Raw genomic sequence first — 17331 nt, 5'->3', positions numbered from 1 at the left:
ATTAGAGTTACACTGCATGGCAGCTTGGTTCTTTCTAAGACATACTCAGAGTTACACTGCATGGCAGCTTGGTTCTTTCTAAGACATACTCATTAGAGTTACACTGCATGGCAGCTTGGTTCTTTCTAAGACATACTCATTAGAGTTACACTGCATGGTAGCTTGGTTCTTTCTATGACATACTCATTAGAGTTACACTGCATGGCAGCTTGGTTCTTTCTAAGACATACTCAGAGTTACACTGCATGGCAGCTTGGTTCTTTCTAAGACATACTCATTAGAGTTACACTGCATGGCAGCTTGGTTTTTTATATGACATACTCATTAGAGTTACACTGCATGGCAGCTTGGTTCTTTCTATGACATACTCAGAGTTACACTGCATGGCAGCTTGGTTCTTTCTAAGACATACTCATTAGAGTTACACTGCATGGCAGCTTGGTTCTTTATAAGACATACTCATTAGAGTTACACTGCATGGCAGCTTGGTTCTTTCTAAGACATACTCATTAGAGTTACACTGCATGGCAGCTTGGTTCTTTATAAGACATACTCATTAGAGTTACACTGCATGGCAGCTTGGTTCTTTATAAGACATACTCATTAGAGTTACACTGCATGGCAGCTTGGTTCTTTATAAGACATACTCATTAGAGTTACACTGCATGGCAGCTTGGTTCTTTCTATGACATACTCATTAGAGTTACACTGCATGGCAGCTTGGTTCTTTCTAAGACATACTCATTAGAGTTACACTGCATGGCAGCTTGGTTCTTTATAAGACATACTCATTAGAGTTACACTGCATGGCAGGTTGGTTCTTTCTAAGACATACTCATTTTGCAAAATGAGGCGCAGACTTCTTGAAAGGGCGCATGCAAAAATATATGTATTCAAATGTAATATTTGCAGAGCACAGTGTAAATAAATATTTCAGTTACAGTTTAAGTTTTAGAGTATCTGTTAGTTGTCTTTAAAGGGACATGGAACCCAAAAATGTTCTTTCATGATTCAGATAGAGAATACAATTTTAAACAACTTTCAAATTTACTTCTATTATCTAATCTGTTTCATTCTCTTTGTATCATTTGTTGAAGGAGCAGCAATGCACTAATGGTTTCTAACTGAACACATGGGTGAGCCAATCACAATCAGTATATATATGCAGCCACCAATCAACAGCCAGAACCTAGGTTCTCTGCTGCTCCTGAGCTTGCCTAGATAAACCTTTCAGCAAAGAATAACAAGGGAAGGAAGCAAATTAAATAATAGAAGTAAATTGGAAAGTTGTTTAAAATTGTATTCTCTATCTAAATCATGAAAGAAAATGTTTGGGTTTCATGTCCCTTTAAGGGACACAGTACTGCAAAATGTGCTTCTTAGTGTGTTCCAAATGTTTTGTTATAGTTACTGCAGAGTATTAAAAGTATGTTCTTGGTTTTTGTATTTGACATAGCTGTTTGCTCATTAAAACCATCATCTGGTGTTCGCAAGAATATGCCAATTTAAATAGGCTGACCCTGCAGAAAGAGCATACCTGATCATGTTTGGTCGAATAGTTATGTATTAAAATGGTTAATAACAATGGGTGATTCAATGAACAAAAAACAGCTATTTCAGATGCAAACACATCTCTCTCTTTACCATCTTCCTCTGGGAGGTTGATTTACACTGTTATTTCCTTGTAAAACATTACATATACAGTATGAAAGACAATGCAAATGCATCTCTTTCTTTCCTTCAAATGAAGCTGCAGTGTTTGCAGATACAGGTGAACCACATTTACTGGAGCACTGAGTTACAAATGGTCCAAGTGGGAAAACGTACCATAAATCTCCAGCCGATAAGATTTCTCAGCTGTGCCAGCTTGATTATGGGCTCTGCAGGTGTAAGTGCCAACATCAGACAGCTGGACCCTGCTAAGCTGCAGAATCCTACCGCTGTCCCGGTACATCGCCCTTGAGCTGGACACAATAGGCCGCTTGTCCTTAAACCAGGTGATGCTGGGAGGGGGAGATCCTCGGGCTTCACACTTCAGCTCCACAGCACCGTGCAGCAGAGAAGTCACGTCTGTTGTTTCATTAGATGCCCAAATTGTCGGCGGACCTAAAAAGAATGATAACGTCAAATTCTTGTATGATTTAAGCAAACTGCCCTACAATTACTGTCATTTTGCTTTCTCTAAAGCAACAAAGCACGTGCATGAAGACTGAACCGAGACACAATTGTAATAGATTTCATTTTATTCTATTCAGCTTTATATGGCTTAATGAGAAACCATGTCAGGGGATTAGTGTACTTTACAAGCTCTACAAGACATTCATTTCTACATTAAATAAGCCTCTTTCGTAAACCGTGAGTATTCATTGACACCATTAAGTAAAATAAAACCCTGTAAACACTTGTATTTTTAAAGGTAATGCACCACCCATACACAAAATAAGTAGCCATAATGTTAGTTGCCATTTGTTTTGTTACCAAGTAGATTATATATATAGTAAAAATAAAACTCTGTAGCTGTCAGGGTTACAGGTTCAAATCCCAGCAAAGTCCAATTGAAATATATTTTTCCTCATGAATTTTCTAGTTCTGCATCTTTTTTCATTTCAAGAAGTAAAAAGTAGAATGCTGGACAGTTATATAACCCTCTAAGGGCAAGAGTATTAATTGCGTGTATTTTCACAAGCAATTTCCATTGCGCAGATATTACAAGTCTTGAAAAATTGCGCTCCCACAATAGCCTTTTAAACAACAATCCTTTCTGCGCTCAAAGAGCTGTAGTTAACAGTTTTCTGCAACAAAAAAATGTCACGAAACACTACAAAAATACATTACAAAGTACAGTTCCACTCATATTAACACTGTCTAATAAATATTATTTTAAAAATATATTGCACACAAAAGTTATAAGAGCTAAAGATAGGAGATCTCGGGTGTTAGAAAAAAAAGGGATTTTACATTGACTTACATACACATACATAGAGAAACATGCATTTATGTATAGAGATATGTTTAACTATGGAGATAATGTAAATATTTCACATTACAATCTTATGCACATTAAACCATATCACAGAGGGATTTTCAAAGCGATATTCGCATATAGATCTCGAAATATCTAGACATTTATATATTCATATACATATCTCGCAATAAATAGATATATCTGTCCAAAAATCATCACATATATCAAGAATTAATTATTTATAAATAAATAGAACATATTCTGTTACGAAAACATTTTCGTAATATGAAATATTCGCATTTTCATGTACACTTTTCGAGGAGTCATGGGCTTTGCGCCACATATTAGGGTTTTAGTGTTTTGTTTTTTTCTATTTGTCTTCTCCATTGACTTCTATGGGGAATACGTGAACACGCCCGCGATTTGGCTGTTTAGATTACGCGGCTTAACGCGCATCCAAAATAAGTTATTTTGCAACTTGTAATAGCTGCGCAACTCCAAATGCGAAAAAGCCATAACGCATGCGGAGTTTTTGCAACTGATTTGCCCCGCGACTTGTAATGAACAACCTTCACTATGGTATATAAGTAATATAGGAAGGTTAAAAGGAGAATTAAACACAGCAGAACTGCACAATAAACAATTGCATGATAAAAAAAACACAATGCAAAAGTAGTAGATTTTATTCTGGTAAATTTTAAAGTTAGTTCAATTATATTCCTTCGCCTTGCATCATGTGACAGCTGTAAGCCAATCACAAAATGCATATGTGTATATACTGCGAATTCTTGCACATGCTCAGTAGGAGCTGGTGTCTCGGAAACTGTAAATATAAAAAGATTTTAATAATGGGAGTGAATTGAAAAGTTTAATTAAAATTGCTGGGATCTGTATCAATAAAGTTTATTTTTGACTTTAGAGTTCCTTTAATGAAACATAATTTGGCGAACTGGCAGATCTACAGCAGATATCTATTAGCACATAATATTCAAACCTATCTGATTTGTCTGAGATTTGCAGCTAATGTTTGTAAAAGAAAGAAATATAAAGGACTTAAGGCCCTAGTCTCAGAATATTTATGAACTATATACATTGATCTTAAAGGGATAGTAAACCCATTTTTTTCTTTCATGATTCAGATAGAGCATGCAATTTTAAGCAACTTTCTAATTTACTCATATTATCAATTTTACTTCGCTCTCTTGGTATCTTTATTTGAAAAAGCAGGAATGTAAACTTAAGAGAAGGCCCATTTTTGGTTCAGAACACTGGGTAGCGCTTGCTGATTGGTGGCTAAACCAAAATTGGGCTAGCTCCTAAGCTTAACATTTCTGTTTTTCAAATAAAGATAGTAAGAATACAAAGAAAAATTGATAATAGGAGTAAATTAGAAAGTTGTTTAAAATTGCATGCTTTATATGAATCACGAAAGAAAAAAAAATTGGGTTACTATCCCTTTAAAGAAAATGAAGTTAATAAACAGTACCATATCCTACCACTTGGTGGTAGTATCACTCTACTGTAATAAAATATAATTAAAAAATGCACAAAAATATTGAATTTAAAGTTTTGTTTTTTTACACCTTATTTTACTCATTTACACCACAGATTATAAAGAATTACAATTTCTGACTAAGGGGTCTAGTTTTATTTTAGCTTTTTTATTTGGTTCCCGTTACAACTTTTTAAAAATTTGAAAAACATTGATTATCTATCTTTTTAAACAATAACATTTTAGGAGTAGACTGTCCCTTTAAGTGACTTTTCAACTGTATATAAACTGTAAAAATATAAACCTCTCGCTCCGTATTGTGTGTGCTAATCATAACTATGAAAAAGCCATAACCATCACTATCTGTGAACGTTCACCACTTCTGTCACAGGGTGCAAGAAATATACGAGATACATAATGGGTGCTCCCAGTATGAAAATGTGTCACCAACCGGCACCTGAGTACAGCTCTGAAGAGAGCTGCAGGCACAGGATAAATCGTATGTGAGCAGTAACCATTCTTTAGTTTAACGTCCCTTTAATACAGAGGTAGCATGAGGCTATAATGACATCACACAATGCCCATTAAAATACATTTATTTCATTATCTTTTCATTATTTGGTCTCTGAATGTTTCAACTTCAATGGTATTAGTTCATGTTGCATGTAAACAGGGTGGCTTTAATTTAAATCACTAGTCAGGTGACTCAATACAAATTAATTTAACCCTTTGAGTGCTAAGCACTTTCCCACCTGGATGCTAAGCACATTTGAGGGTTTTTTAATTTTTTACAATATTTTTTTTAACTTTTTTTCTTTCTTTTCAGATCTCCAAGACTTATACAGTTGAAAAGGTTAGGTGATTACCTTTCCAACGGTGGGTCTTGGGGGTCTGTAGCTGCTTAGATGCCTGAGATACAGGCTTCTAAGCAGCATGCCCCTTTCCCTATATTGTCCATTGTCTTTTTTTAATAAAGTTGCGTGGTGACGTCATCACGTCATTGTGCCGGACGTCACCATGCAAAACGTGAAGCCCCGGCGATGCCTGTCATTATACAGGCCTGATTGCCGGGGTAGGAGCGGGTGGGAGCCCCCAAATCTCCCTCAAGGTGGGAGAGTGCTAGCGATGGCTCTGAGCCATCGTTAGCACCTGAGTGTGAAACTCTGCAAAGACTCAGAGCCGTCGTTAGCACTCAAGGGGTTAAATCATGATTTTCTGCATAAAGGTTTCTCTTTTTAGAATAAGTTTTCAGATTATTTTTCGTTATATCAGACCGTTACTGATTTGGTTATATATCATTAGATTTTCATAGATAGATAAATGAATTAAATTATTGATAGGTGAACAATCTCCAGTTCTATTGGTTAATCTTTCATATTTGATCAACTTTTCACCTGTACATTATTGTAAGGAGAAAAATAATGATTATCTTAAAGGGACACTAAACCCAATATTTACCTTTCATGATTCAGATAGAGCAGCAATTTTAAACAACTTTCTAATTTACTCCTATTGTCAAATTTTCTTTGTTCTCTTGCTATCTTTATTTTTAAAAAAGCAGGAATGTAAAGCTTAGGAGCTGGTCCATTTTAGGTTCAGCACTCTGGATAGCGCTTGCTTATTGGTGACTACATTCAGCCAACCAATAAGCAAGCATAACCCAGGTTCTGCACCAAACATGAGCCGGCTCCTAAGCTTTAAATTCCAGCTTTTTAATTAAAAAGAACAAAAAAAAAATTGATAATAGAAGTAAATTAGAAAGTTGCTTAAAATTGTTGCTCTATCTGAATCATGAAAAAAAAGGATTTATTATCCCTTTAAAAACAACAATTTAATTAGTTTTATTTAACTAAACCAATAACATTATAGGTTTCACTCTCATTTTTACTGCTTGCCCCTCCCTCCTCACAATTTACTCCTTGTGCAGATGTATTACTCTCTTCTATTCAGTTAGCTTTTTAAAACTCAGTAAGGGACTAATTCAGTGTACATAGATTTGCAGGGGAGCGATGGCATTACAATAGGGACAAGAAAGATTTTCATGAATCAGATAGAACATTCAATTTTAAACCACTTTCAAATGTACTTCTTGTGGGTCTATGCCCCTTTAAGGTCTATTTCTCAACTCTGTATGTTTATTTTATAACATTTTGCTGTCAAGAAGGGGCATGCTATTTCTGCAGACACAAATTCACAGTTTTGAGAACATTAAAACCAATAATGGACCAGATTACGAGTGGAGCACAAAATTGTGTGCTGGTATCTGAAGTTGCCCGCATTGTGAACGCAACCTCTAGTTCGTATTGCTAGAAAGCTATGCACTCAATAGAGTGCGCTTCGGCATGAGAACTAGCTCAGCGAAGGTGGTAAAGTCGTGCCGCGATGGCAGCTAATTGTAAATATATATAGATAGGACTAGATACATATATATTTATGTGTTCATATGTGTAAAAAGCAATACAATTACACATATTAACACATAAATATATATATGTATATAAGCATACACATATCTATTTACTGGGAACACACAGTTCCCCATACCCGCCACTTTTAACTCCTAGAATCTGCTCCGTGCAATATTTTTCTTTTACGAAAAACAAGATTAATTTAATAAAATAATAAAAGACACTTTATTTTAGGGCCAATTGGTTTCTGGTTAATTTCTTGTGCACTAATTGCTACCGCGTGCTTGCGGTAGCAATAAGCACCCACTTGTAATGTCTGGTTATTTACAGCGTGCCCGTATATGGGCGACCTAGCCGGATATGTGATAATATCTTCTAGATATGAAAATATTCAAAATAATCTTACAGAAACCTCTGGGAGAGTATGACCTTGTGAGAGGATTAATGGAATTAGTTTGTCAAAAATAAATAAACATTACAGCCATGAATATAAAGCATCTTGCTATATAATCTATATTTCAGGATTAATAACCTTTGGATTATATCTTAAATAGAAAATTATCTTTAGATAGATTTTTTCTCAAACACCATTTTATTTAAAAAAAAAAAAATTTAAATAAAAATTTTTAGTTTTTAAATTTTTTTTTTTTTTAAATCATTGCTTTTTATCCAACCGCATGTAAACCACGGAACAAAATACAGCTAAATTGAATATTTATTAATGTATCTTTCCAACCTATTTCCATGCAAAATGTATTAAAAGGAACATGAAACACAAAATTTTTCTTTCATGATTCCGATAGAGCGTGTGATTTTAAACAACTTTCTACTTTACTTCTATTATCACATTTTTTTTGATCTTGTGGTATCTTTTGTTAAAAAGCAGGAGCATATGCTTAGGAGCTGGCCCATTTCTGGAGCACTATACGGCAGCAGTTGTGCAAGAATGTTATCCATTTACAAGAGCACTAGAGGGCAGCACCATTTTCTGCCATGTAAGTGCACCAGATGCTACCTAGGTATCTCTTCAACAAAGAATATCATGGGAATGAAGCAAATTTGGTAACACAAGTAAATTGGAATTTATTTATTTTTAAATGGTTTGTTCTATCTGAATCACAAAAGAAAATGTTTTGGTTTTCAAATCCCTTTCAACAACCGACAGGTGAACATTACACATCCTCTCACTAATATGATAACTCGTTTGCCTGTTTTATCAAGCAATGAATAAACCAATCACATTATCAGTTATTAATAACTTCACAATATAACCAAGTCCTGTCAGTACAATGGTGTCTGTTTCAGTGATATGGCCAAACGGCAATACAATGACCTATATCTGTCCTAGGCACCAGTAGGTCAGTAGCTGTGGTGGTTCTGTAGGCATTCTCTACTTACTGTGGACCTTCAGATTAAAATCCTTGACTTGCTGTCCAGCATGGTTAAAGGCTAAGCATTGATACCGGCCCTGATCCGAAAGCCGTGTCCAGTTGAGTCGTAGAACCTGCCCTCCTTCTAAAAGCTGGACAGAAGAGTCCCCAGGAGACAGAGGTCTAGAAAGAACACAAATAACCTTGTTTTTTTTTTACGAAAACAGAAGAACAGAATATCAAAGACGTTCAAACTAAAGTCTCAGCCTTTTTAACCCTTTTATTAAATAAAGACCTAGATATTGATGGTTCCAGGTTGTTGCTGTAGTTGCTTTCCTTGAAACATCAGAATCTTCTCTTTTGCAAATTAAAAGTAATAGGCTTTCCTATATCACACAGTTTATTTAGGTACAACAATGCTCAGCAATGAAGATATTCCACAACTTAAACATTTATAAAATATTGTATAAAACACAATGACATAAAAATCTAACAACCATGTTCTCCTTGTATAAATCATCCAGGTATATTCATTGACCAAGACCGCAAGTGATTTTTATCTGTGGTAACCACAAGAGACGCAAGTTGAAATGTGCATTTTTATCCAGCCATTCACACTGCAGCCCAGTCCAGCGATAACAGATGTTTAAAGAGACAAAGTCCAAAAAAAACTTTCATGATTCAAATAGGGCATGTAATTTTAAAAAAAATTCCAATTTACTTTTAGCACCAATTTTGCTTTGTTCTCTTGGTATTCTTAGTTGAAAGCTAAACCTAGGAGGTTCATATGCTAATTTCTTAGACCTTGAAGGCCGCCTCTAAGTTGAATGCATTTTGACCACTAGAGGGCGTTAGTTCATGTGTTTCATATAGATAAAGATGAGCTCATGCACGTGAATTTATCGAGGAGTGAGCACTGATTGGCTAAAATGCTAGTCTGTCAAAAGAACTGAAATAAGGGGGCAGTTTGCAGAGGCTTAGATACAAGGTAATCACAGAGGTAAAAAGAGTATTATTAAAACTGTGTTTGTTATGCTAAACTGGGGAATGGGTAATTAAGGGATTATCTATCTTTTAAAACAACTAAAGTTCTGGTGTTGACTGTCCCTTTAATTATAAAATATAGAAGAAAGATAGAAAAAAATACCAGGGTATATAAGATTACCCTAGAACAGCAAGGGAATAAACGGCACACATAGAAGACTTTCAAAAATTTATTTATAATAATTTCCCAAAAATACACTTAAGTATATAGCGATATCTTATCTGTCAATATCAGTTACCACTAAAGACAGCAAAATCTAAAACATTTTAAGTGCACTTAGACCTAATACTTTCCCTATGCTATAAATTACAAAAAGACATCATAAACAATAAGGGGTTAACCAGAAAACTCATGTTTATAACGAATGTTACATAGAATCTAATGTTTATAGGACATTTATAGTAAGTAGGCAAAATACATGTTAAACATATGGCTGCAGTCCAAACAGAGGTGAACTATATTATGTATCAAAAAGCGCTTGTTTTTCCTCTTTATATATACCAGGGAATCTTCTCTTAAGGCAAATAAATGTGCCGCAAGTAGTACTGCTGGATAAAGAGTCTCTAGCAAGTGTAATAATTCAGTTGGAAAACACAGCATACACTTAGCTTAAGTCCTCCGGTTTTTGTTGTTTCCACTTGTCTTCTGCTTGCAAGCACCTGTGATGATTACTTGGCGTGTGACATCAGCAATAGTGGGAGTGGTCTCTCGTCACCAGGGACTATGAGTGGCTATAGACAGAAGGATCCATTTGAATCAATTTTGCATTGTAAGTTTTGCCAAGAACTTTGACAAATGACTGTATCGCAAAGTTATGTATATGTTCACCTATCGTATAGGCACATCTTCCATTGCACTCCAATAGCACACTCCTCAAAACCACTTACTCCACTGTCGGAGTCACACCTGAAAGATTCGTAGCTCACTTTAAAGGTACAGCTGCATGTATAGAGCCAAAATGTCTCTGAAGAAACAAAAGATTCAGGGAATAGGCCTGGACAGGTGCACTAGAAATCCTGGCCCACGGTACATTCGACAGGTACCTGGGTTCTCATAAACACATAGTGCCAACGCACGTTTCTCCCCCACCTCCAGTATGTGTTACAGGGGATCATCAGGGCATGTAGAGTCCTCAGTGGACTTCCTCTTTTATGCAGATACCTAATTGCTTACAGGTGTTTTTTCCCAAGTATCCTTGCAACACCTTAAAGCTGTATCACTTTTAACCCTGTATTTCAAAAAAGCCTCTCAAAACTCAAAATTGTGTTAGAAAGTAATAGGTAAATATGTTTTGGTTCAACCTAATTCCTGGTTACCCCCAATACTTTCAAATACACAACAGAAGAGATAGAAATTACCCTCTAAACTGGCGCACACTTCAAACAGATGTTTATTATATTTAAAAAAAAAAAAAAAAATGAAAATTTATAAAAAGTGGACAAATTCAAGCTTATCGTTTAAACCTTTTGGGAATCTAGTTCCCAGTCTGTAGATCCATTTCGCCTCTTTTTGCAGGAGGACCCTATCATTATTTCCACCACGTCCATTTGTGATGCCTTTATCTATTATGATAAATTTCAATGAATCTACATTTTTATTGTGTACATTACAAAAATGCCTGGCAACATTAGTTTCTCTGGAGTGGAGAATATCGTCCCTGTGCTCCTGTACTCGGTCCTTCACCAATCTTTTCGTTTTTCCAACATAGAAAGCCGGACAGGAGCACCGCAGAAGATATATCACCCCCTCCGATTTGCAGTTAAAGAAGAATCTTATATCAAAGATCTTTCCATCCTGGACAGAGAATTGTTTAGTGCTATCCATGTGGGCACAGTATACACAGTGCCCACATGGAAAGCTACCCTTAATACCTCTGTCCTTTCTCAGCCAATCTGAGGCCGAAGGGCCCCTTGAGAATTGGCTCCTCACCAGTTTGTCCTTTAAACTTTGTGCTTTTCTAGCTGTTAGCAAAGGTGTATCCCCCATCACACTGTTCACTTTTTCATCAAGGGATAGGATGTGCCAATTTTTCTTGAAAACTGACCTTAGACTCTCCCATTGATTATTAAAATTAGAGATAAATCTAATTTTATTAGTTTCATTTTTAGAATTATTGCGATATAGTAAGTCATCCCTGGACATATTTCTTGCTTTCCAGAGAGATTTCTTGAGGCACTTGTTAGAATAACCTCTTTTTAGGAATCTCTCTTTCATTAGGGCTGCATGAGTGTCAAACTTGGAGAGAGAAGAGCAATTTCTCCTCAGACGGAGGAATTGGCCATACGGGATCCCTTTTTTAAGGTGGTTCGGATGGCTACTATCTGCATGTAATATATTGTTAGTTGCGGTCTTTTTCCTGTAATTTTCCGTCACTATTCTTACTCCCTCTTTTTTCAAAGTCACATCTAGAAAATTTAGTTCTACTGTATTGGTTTCTGACGTCAGGATGATGTTCTTGTCGTTGTGGTTAAGGACCGCAACGAATTCATTGAATTCTTCTGCCGTCCCATCCCACAGGACAAGAACATCATCCACATATCTAATCCATAGTAGCACTTTGTCCTCAAAGATCCTTGAATAGTACTCAAAGATCTCTGATTCCCAAAGGCCCAGATGTAGACATGCATATGTGGGGGCACAAACTGCCCCCATCGCTGTCCCACACAGTTGGCGAAATATCTGTCCGTCAAATGAAAAAATATTATTTTTCAAGACAAACTCTAACAGGGAGTAGACAAATTCAGTATGTTCAGCATATGTTGGTCCTCTGGTCTCTAAGAACCTCCTTATTGCTGCTAAGCCTATTTTATGTGGTATGGAGGAGTAAAGACCCTCTACATCAAGAGATGCCAGAATGGTCTTTTCATTTACTACTACTCCATCCAACTTTCTCAAAAGATCGGCTGTGTCTTTAACATATGATGTTAAGGTTAGTAAAAAGGGTCGCAGGTATTTATCAACATACTCCCCAATTTTTTCAGTTGCACTCCCTATTCCCGAGACTATAGGCCTTCCCGGGGGGCACTGCATGTTTTTATGCAGCTTTGGCAATACATAAAAGACAGGCATAACTGGATGCTCAGGATATAGGAATTTGAACTCATTTTGGGTAATTACCCCTTTGCTTCTTGCATAATTCAAAAGTTTAAAAAGGGAATTTTGGACATGGACCAGAGGGTTGCCACCAATTTTTTCATATTGCTTTTTGTTATTTAGCTGCCGTTTGACTTCATTCACATAAAAATGCTCATCAAGTAAAACCAAATTACCGCCCTTGTCGGCAGGCTTTATCACCAAACCTTTGGCCATACTTAGTTCTTTTAGTGCTATTCTTTCCCTAGGTTTTAGGTTATCAAAAGTTTGTTGGCTCGATATATCTTCTATATCTTTCTCCATTTGTTTTACAAAAAGATTAACCGCTGGAACCAGGGAAAGTGAAGGCATATATGTTGATTTTGGTTTAAAGGCATACTTTCTATCCACCAAAGATTCTCTCTGTGTGTCATTATCAAAAACAGCTTGGTTTTCAGCAAGAAGTAACTCTAAATCATTAAGGGCCACTTGATCAGTTGCATCTAACATATAGTTGTTATCTGATTTAGATTTCATAATGACAGACAGGACAATCTTTCTTGCAAAAAGATGTAGGTCTTTTATAACCTCAAACTTGTCAATTGGTGTATTGGGGCAGAAGGACATACCTTTTTTAAGGAGTTCGATATGAGCTAGGTTTAGAGGAAAAGAGGAGAGGTTTACTATCTGTAGTTCCTCATCCATTGGGGTTTTTAAAAGCCCCTGCGTAATCCCCTCCCTCTGTACCTCCCCCTGCTCTGTGGAGCCTGGTCCCCTCTCCCTCTCTTTTCTCTGGTAGGATATCTCTTTTCCTTCCCTTGCCCCCCATAAGGGTCTCTTCCTTTTTCCCCTTCTGTTTTTCCTCCTCCTTCTATTTGTGTATTTGCTAGGGAGTTTTTTGAGGGTCCTGATTCTGAGTCTGACATATCAGTCCCGGAGTCATAGGTCCCTTTCTGAGATTTATATGTGTAAACCCTGCCATTTTTATAATCATCCTGATCTCTCCTTAGTTTCCTACATTTTCTTGATTTAATGTCAATTTTCAACTTTGAGATATTTGAGCTTGTTTCTCCATTCAATTTCTCAAATTTAGGGTCACATTCGAAAGAGTTAACCTTGATCATTGCTATTTCTGCTTCCCCCTTTACTTTCTCTAACCTTTTATTGTTTCTTTTGATCATCATTTCCATTAGATCAAGGGAGGTTGAGGAGAGTTTCTCATTCCATTCTTCTATGAAAGAGTCTCCCTCCTCATCCTCCCTTGTATTGGCACCTGGATCAAGTGACAATCTTAGTCCCCTAGGGATTATTTTCTTTTCAATATAGTTTGCCAGACTAGCATTTTCTGCTTTAATTTTCAATTGTCTACTCAAAAGGTATCTATATTTTCTGAAAGCACTGAAAATAGTTACCACTTCTTCATCATTTTCATCATTCCCCCCACTAATATCATTAGCCAGAGAATCTTTGAGTTCTGCCTCCCATAAATCATCTGAGAGAGTGTACGCCATGGTAGTGGCAACTGAACAAAGACAGACAAGATTGTGGGAAAATGTAGGAGTTTTGAAACTAAGAACTCCTTAAGCAATCTACTCCAATCTCACCAGAAAAGGACAATTGAATCCTCAAATTATTATCCTCAAAAAGTAAAGACTAAATATAGGGGGTGTGAGAGAGTAGGTAATATTGCTAATTTGCTTTAAATGGTGCCACCCTTATAGTAAATATAAAATATAGAAGAAAGATAGAAAAAAATACCAGGGTATATAAGATTACCCTAGAACAGCAAGGGAATAAACGGCACACATAGAAGACTTTCAAAAATTTATTTATAATAATTTCCCAAAAATACACTTAAGTATATAGCGATATCTTATCTGTCAATATCAGTTACCACTAAAGACAGCAAAATCTAAAACATTTTAAGTGCACTTAGACCTAATACTTTCCCTATGCTATAAATTACAAAAAGACATCATAAACAATAAGGGGTTAACCAGAAAACTCATGTTTATAACGAATGTTACATAGAATCTAATGTTTATAGGACATTTATAGTAAGTAGGCAAAATACATGTTAAACATATGGCTGCAGTCCAAACAGAGGTGAACTATATTATGTATCAAAAAGCGCTTGTTTTTCCTCTTTATATATACCAGGGAATCTTCTCTTAAGGCAAATAAATGTGCCGCAAGTAGTACTGCTGGATAAAGAGTCTCTAGCAAGTGTAATAATTCAGTTGGAAAACACAGCATATACTTAGCTTAAGTCCTCCGGTTTTTGTTGTTTCCACTTGTCTTCTGCTTGCAAGCACCTGTGATGATTACTTGGCGTGTGACATCAGCAATAGTGGGAGTGGTCTCTCGTCACCAGGGACTATGAGTGGCTATAGACAGAAGGATCCATTTGAATCAATTTTGCATTGTAAGTTTTGCCAAGAACTTTGACAAATGACTGTATCGCAAAGTTATGTATATGTTCACCTATCGTATAGGCACATCTTCCATTGCACTCCAATAGCACACTCCTCAAAACCACTTACTCCACTGTCGGAGTCACACCTGAAAGATTCGTAGCTCACTTTAAAGGTACAGCTGCATGTATAGAGCCAAAATGTCTCTGAAGAAACAAAAGATTCAGGGAATAGGCCTGGACAGGTGCACTAGAAATCCTGGCCCACGGTACATTCGACAGGTACCTGGGTTCTCATAAACACATAGTGCCAACGGCTTTCTATGTTGGAAAAACGAAAAGATTGGTGAAGGACCGAGTACAGGAGCACAGGGACGATATTCTCCACTCCAGAGAAACTAATGTTGCCAGGCATTTTTGTAATGTACACAATAAAAATGTAGATTCATTGAAATTTATCATAATAGATAAAGGCATCACAAATGGACGTGGTGGAAATAATGATAGGGTCCTCCTGCAAAAAGAGGCGAAATGGATCTACAGACTGGGAACTAGATTCCCAAAAGGTTTAAACGATAAGCTTGAATTTGTCCACTTTTTATAAATTTTCATTTTTTTTTTTTTTTTAAATATAATAAACATCTGTTTGAAGTGTGCGCCAGTTTAGAGGGTAATTTCTATCTCTTCTGTTGTGTATTTGAAAGTATTGGGGGTAACCAGGAATTAGGTTGAACCAAAACATATTTACCTATTACTTTCTAACACAATTTTGAGTTTTGAGAGGCTTTTTTGAAATACAGGGTTAAAAGTGATACAGCTTTAAGGTGTTGCAAGGATACTTGGGAAAAAACACCTGTAAGCAATTAGGTATCTGCATAAAAGAGGAAGTCCACTGAGGACTCTACATGCCCTGATGATCCCCTGTAACACATACTGGAGGTGGGGGAGAAACGTGCGTTGGCACTATGTGTTTATGAGAACCCAGGTACCTGTCGAATGTACCGTGGGCCAGGATTTCTAGTGCACCTGTCCAGGCCTATTCCCTGAATCTTTTGTTTCTTCAGAGACATTTTGGCTCTATACATGCAGCTGTACCTTTAAAGTGAGCTACGAATCTTTCAGGTGTGACTCCGACAGTGGAGTAAGTGGTTTTGAGGAGTGTGCTATTGGAGTGCAATGGAAGATGTGCCTATACGATAGGTGAACATATACATAACTTTGCGATACAGTCATTTGTCAAAGTTCTTGGCAAAACTTACAATGCAAAATTGATTCAAATGGATCCTTCTGTCTATAGCCACTCATAGTCCCTGGTGACGAGAGACCACTCCCACTATTGCTGATGTCACACGCCAAGTAATCATCACAGGTGCTTGCAAGCAGAAGACAAGTGGAAACAACAAAAACCGGAGGACTTAAGCTAAGTATATGCTGTGTTTTCCAACTGAATTATTACACTTGCTAGAGACTCTTTATCCAGCAGTACTACTTGCGGCACATTTATTTGCCTTAAGAGAAGATTCCCTGGTATATATAAAGAGGAAAAACAAGCGCTTTTTGATACATAATATAGTTCACCTCTGTTTGGACTGCAGCCATATGTTTAACATGTATTTTGCCTACTTACTATAAATGTCCTATAAACATTAGATTCTATGTAACATTCGTTATAAACATGAGTTTTCTGGTTAACCCCTTATTGTTTATGATATCTTTTTGTAATTTATAGCATAGGGAAAGTATTAGGTCTAAGTGCACTTAAAATGTTTTAGATTTTGCTGTCTTTAGTGGTAACTGATATTGACAGATAAGATATCGCTATATACTTAAGTGTATTTTTGGGAAATTATTATAAATAAATTTTTGAAAGTCTTCTATGTGTGCCGTTTATTCCCTTGCTGTTCTAGGGTAATCTTATATACCCTGGTATTTTTTTCTATCTTTCTTCTATATTTTATATTTACTATAAGGGTGGCACCATTTAAAGCAAATTAGCAATATTACCTACTCTCTCACACCCCCTATATTTTGTCCCTTTAATTAATACAGAGATATAGACAAAGCTCAAGGTGCAATAAACCTCTGAACTCCGAACTCATTATTACCTTCCTATTTGTGTGACCTTGCTAGAAAGCTTACTGGCTACTGGGTATTTATACAGTGATTGGTCAACGTAATACTGAAATACTAGTGGATCCATAGATCAGTCATCCTGTTAATGAACAAAACCAGAAAACGTGCAGAAAAATAAGCCGAGACAACCAATAATTAATTACAGACTATTGCTTTAAGACTGTCAGGAAATAGAAAGACAATATATGTTAAGTGCTTATTAACTGCTGTCAACATCACAGCAGACATAAAGCAACTCCATCATCCCTAAGGGATCAAACAGCTGCATGTGAGTGGGTTTTCTGTCTGTACACTGACTGCATCCCAATAACTGGCTGACATTTGTTTAACTACTTGAGGGCCAGAGATGACTGCAATCTATCTGGCAACCAAACGGTTACAGAATCAATAGGACTAGATTTCCTACATAGCAAGATTCTGATGAAGTTACTGC

At 36.5% G+C, this 17331-nt stretch overlaps 1 protein-coding gene across 1 annotated transcript in view; it reads right to left on the bottom strand.

Annotated features, from left to right (window-relative positions):
- HMCN2 (hemicentin 2) overlaps positions 1-17331 on the bottom strand; it is a 542629-nt gene that overhangs the window by 201957 nt on the left and 323341 nt on the right. The window contains exons 32-33 of the mRNA XM_053695481.1: positions 8264-8418; positions 1828-2106 (exon numbers count right to left, since the gene is read on the bottom strand). Coding sequence (XP_053551456.1) covers positions 1828-2106; positions 8264-8418 — 434 coding nt within the window. The remainder of the gene's footprint in view (positions 1-1827; positions 2107-8263; positions 8419-17331) is intronic.

This window comes from Bombina bombina, chromosome 12 (assembly GCF_027579735.1).
Source record: "Bombina bombina isolate aBomBom1 chromosome 12, aBomBom1.pri, whole genome shotgun sequence".
NCBI lineage: Eukaryota > Metazoa > Chordata > Amphibia > Anura > Bombinatoridae > Bombina > Bombina bombina.
This window is presented reverse-complemented; position numbering and strand designations above follow the sequence as displayed.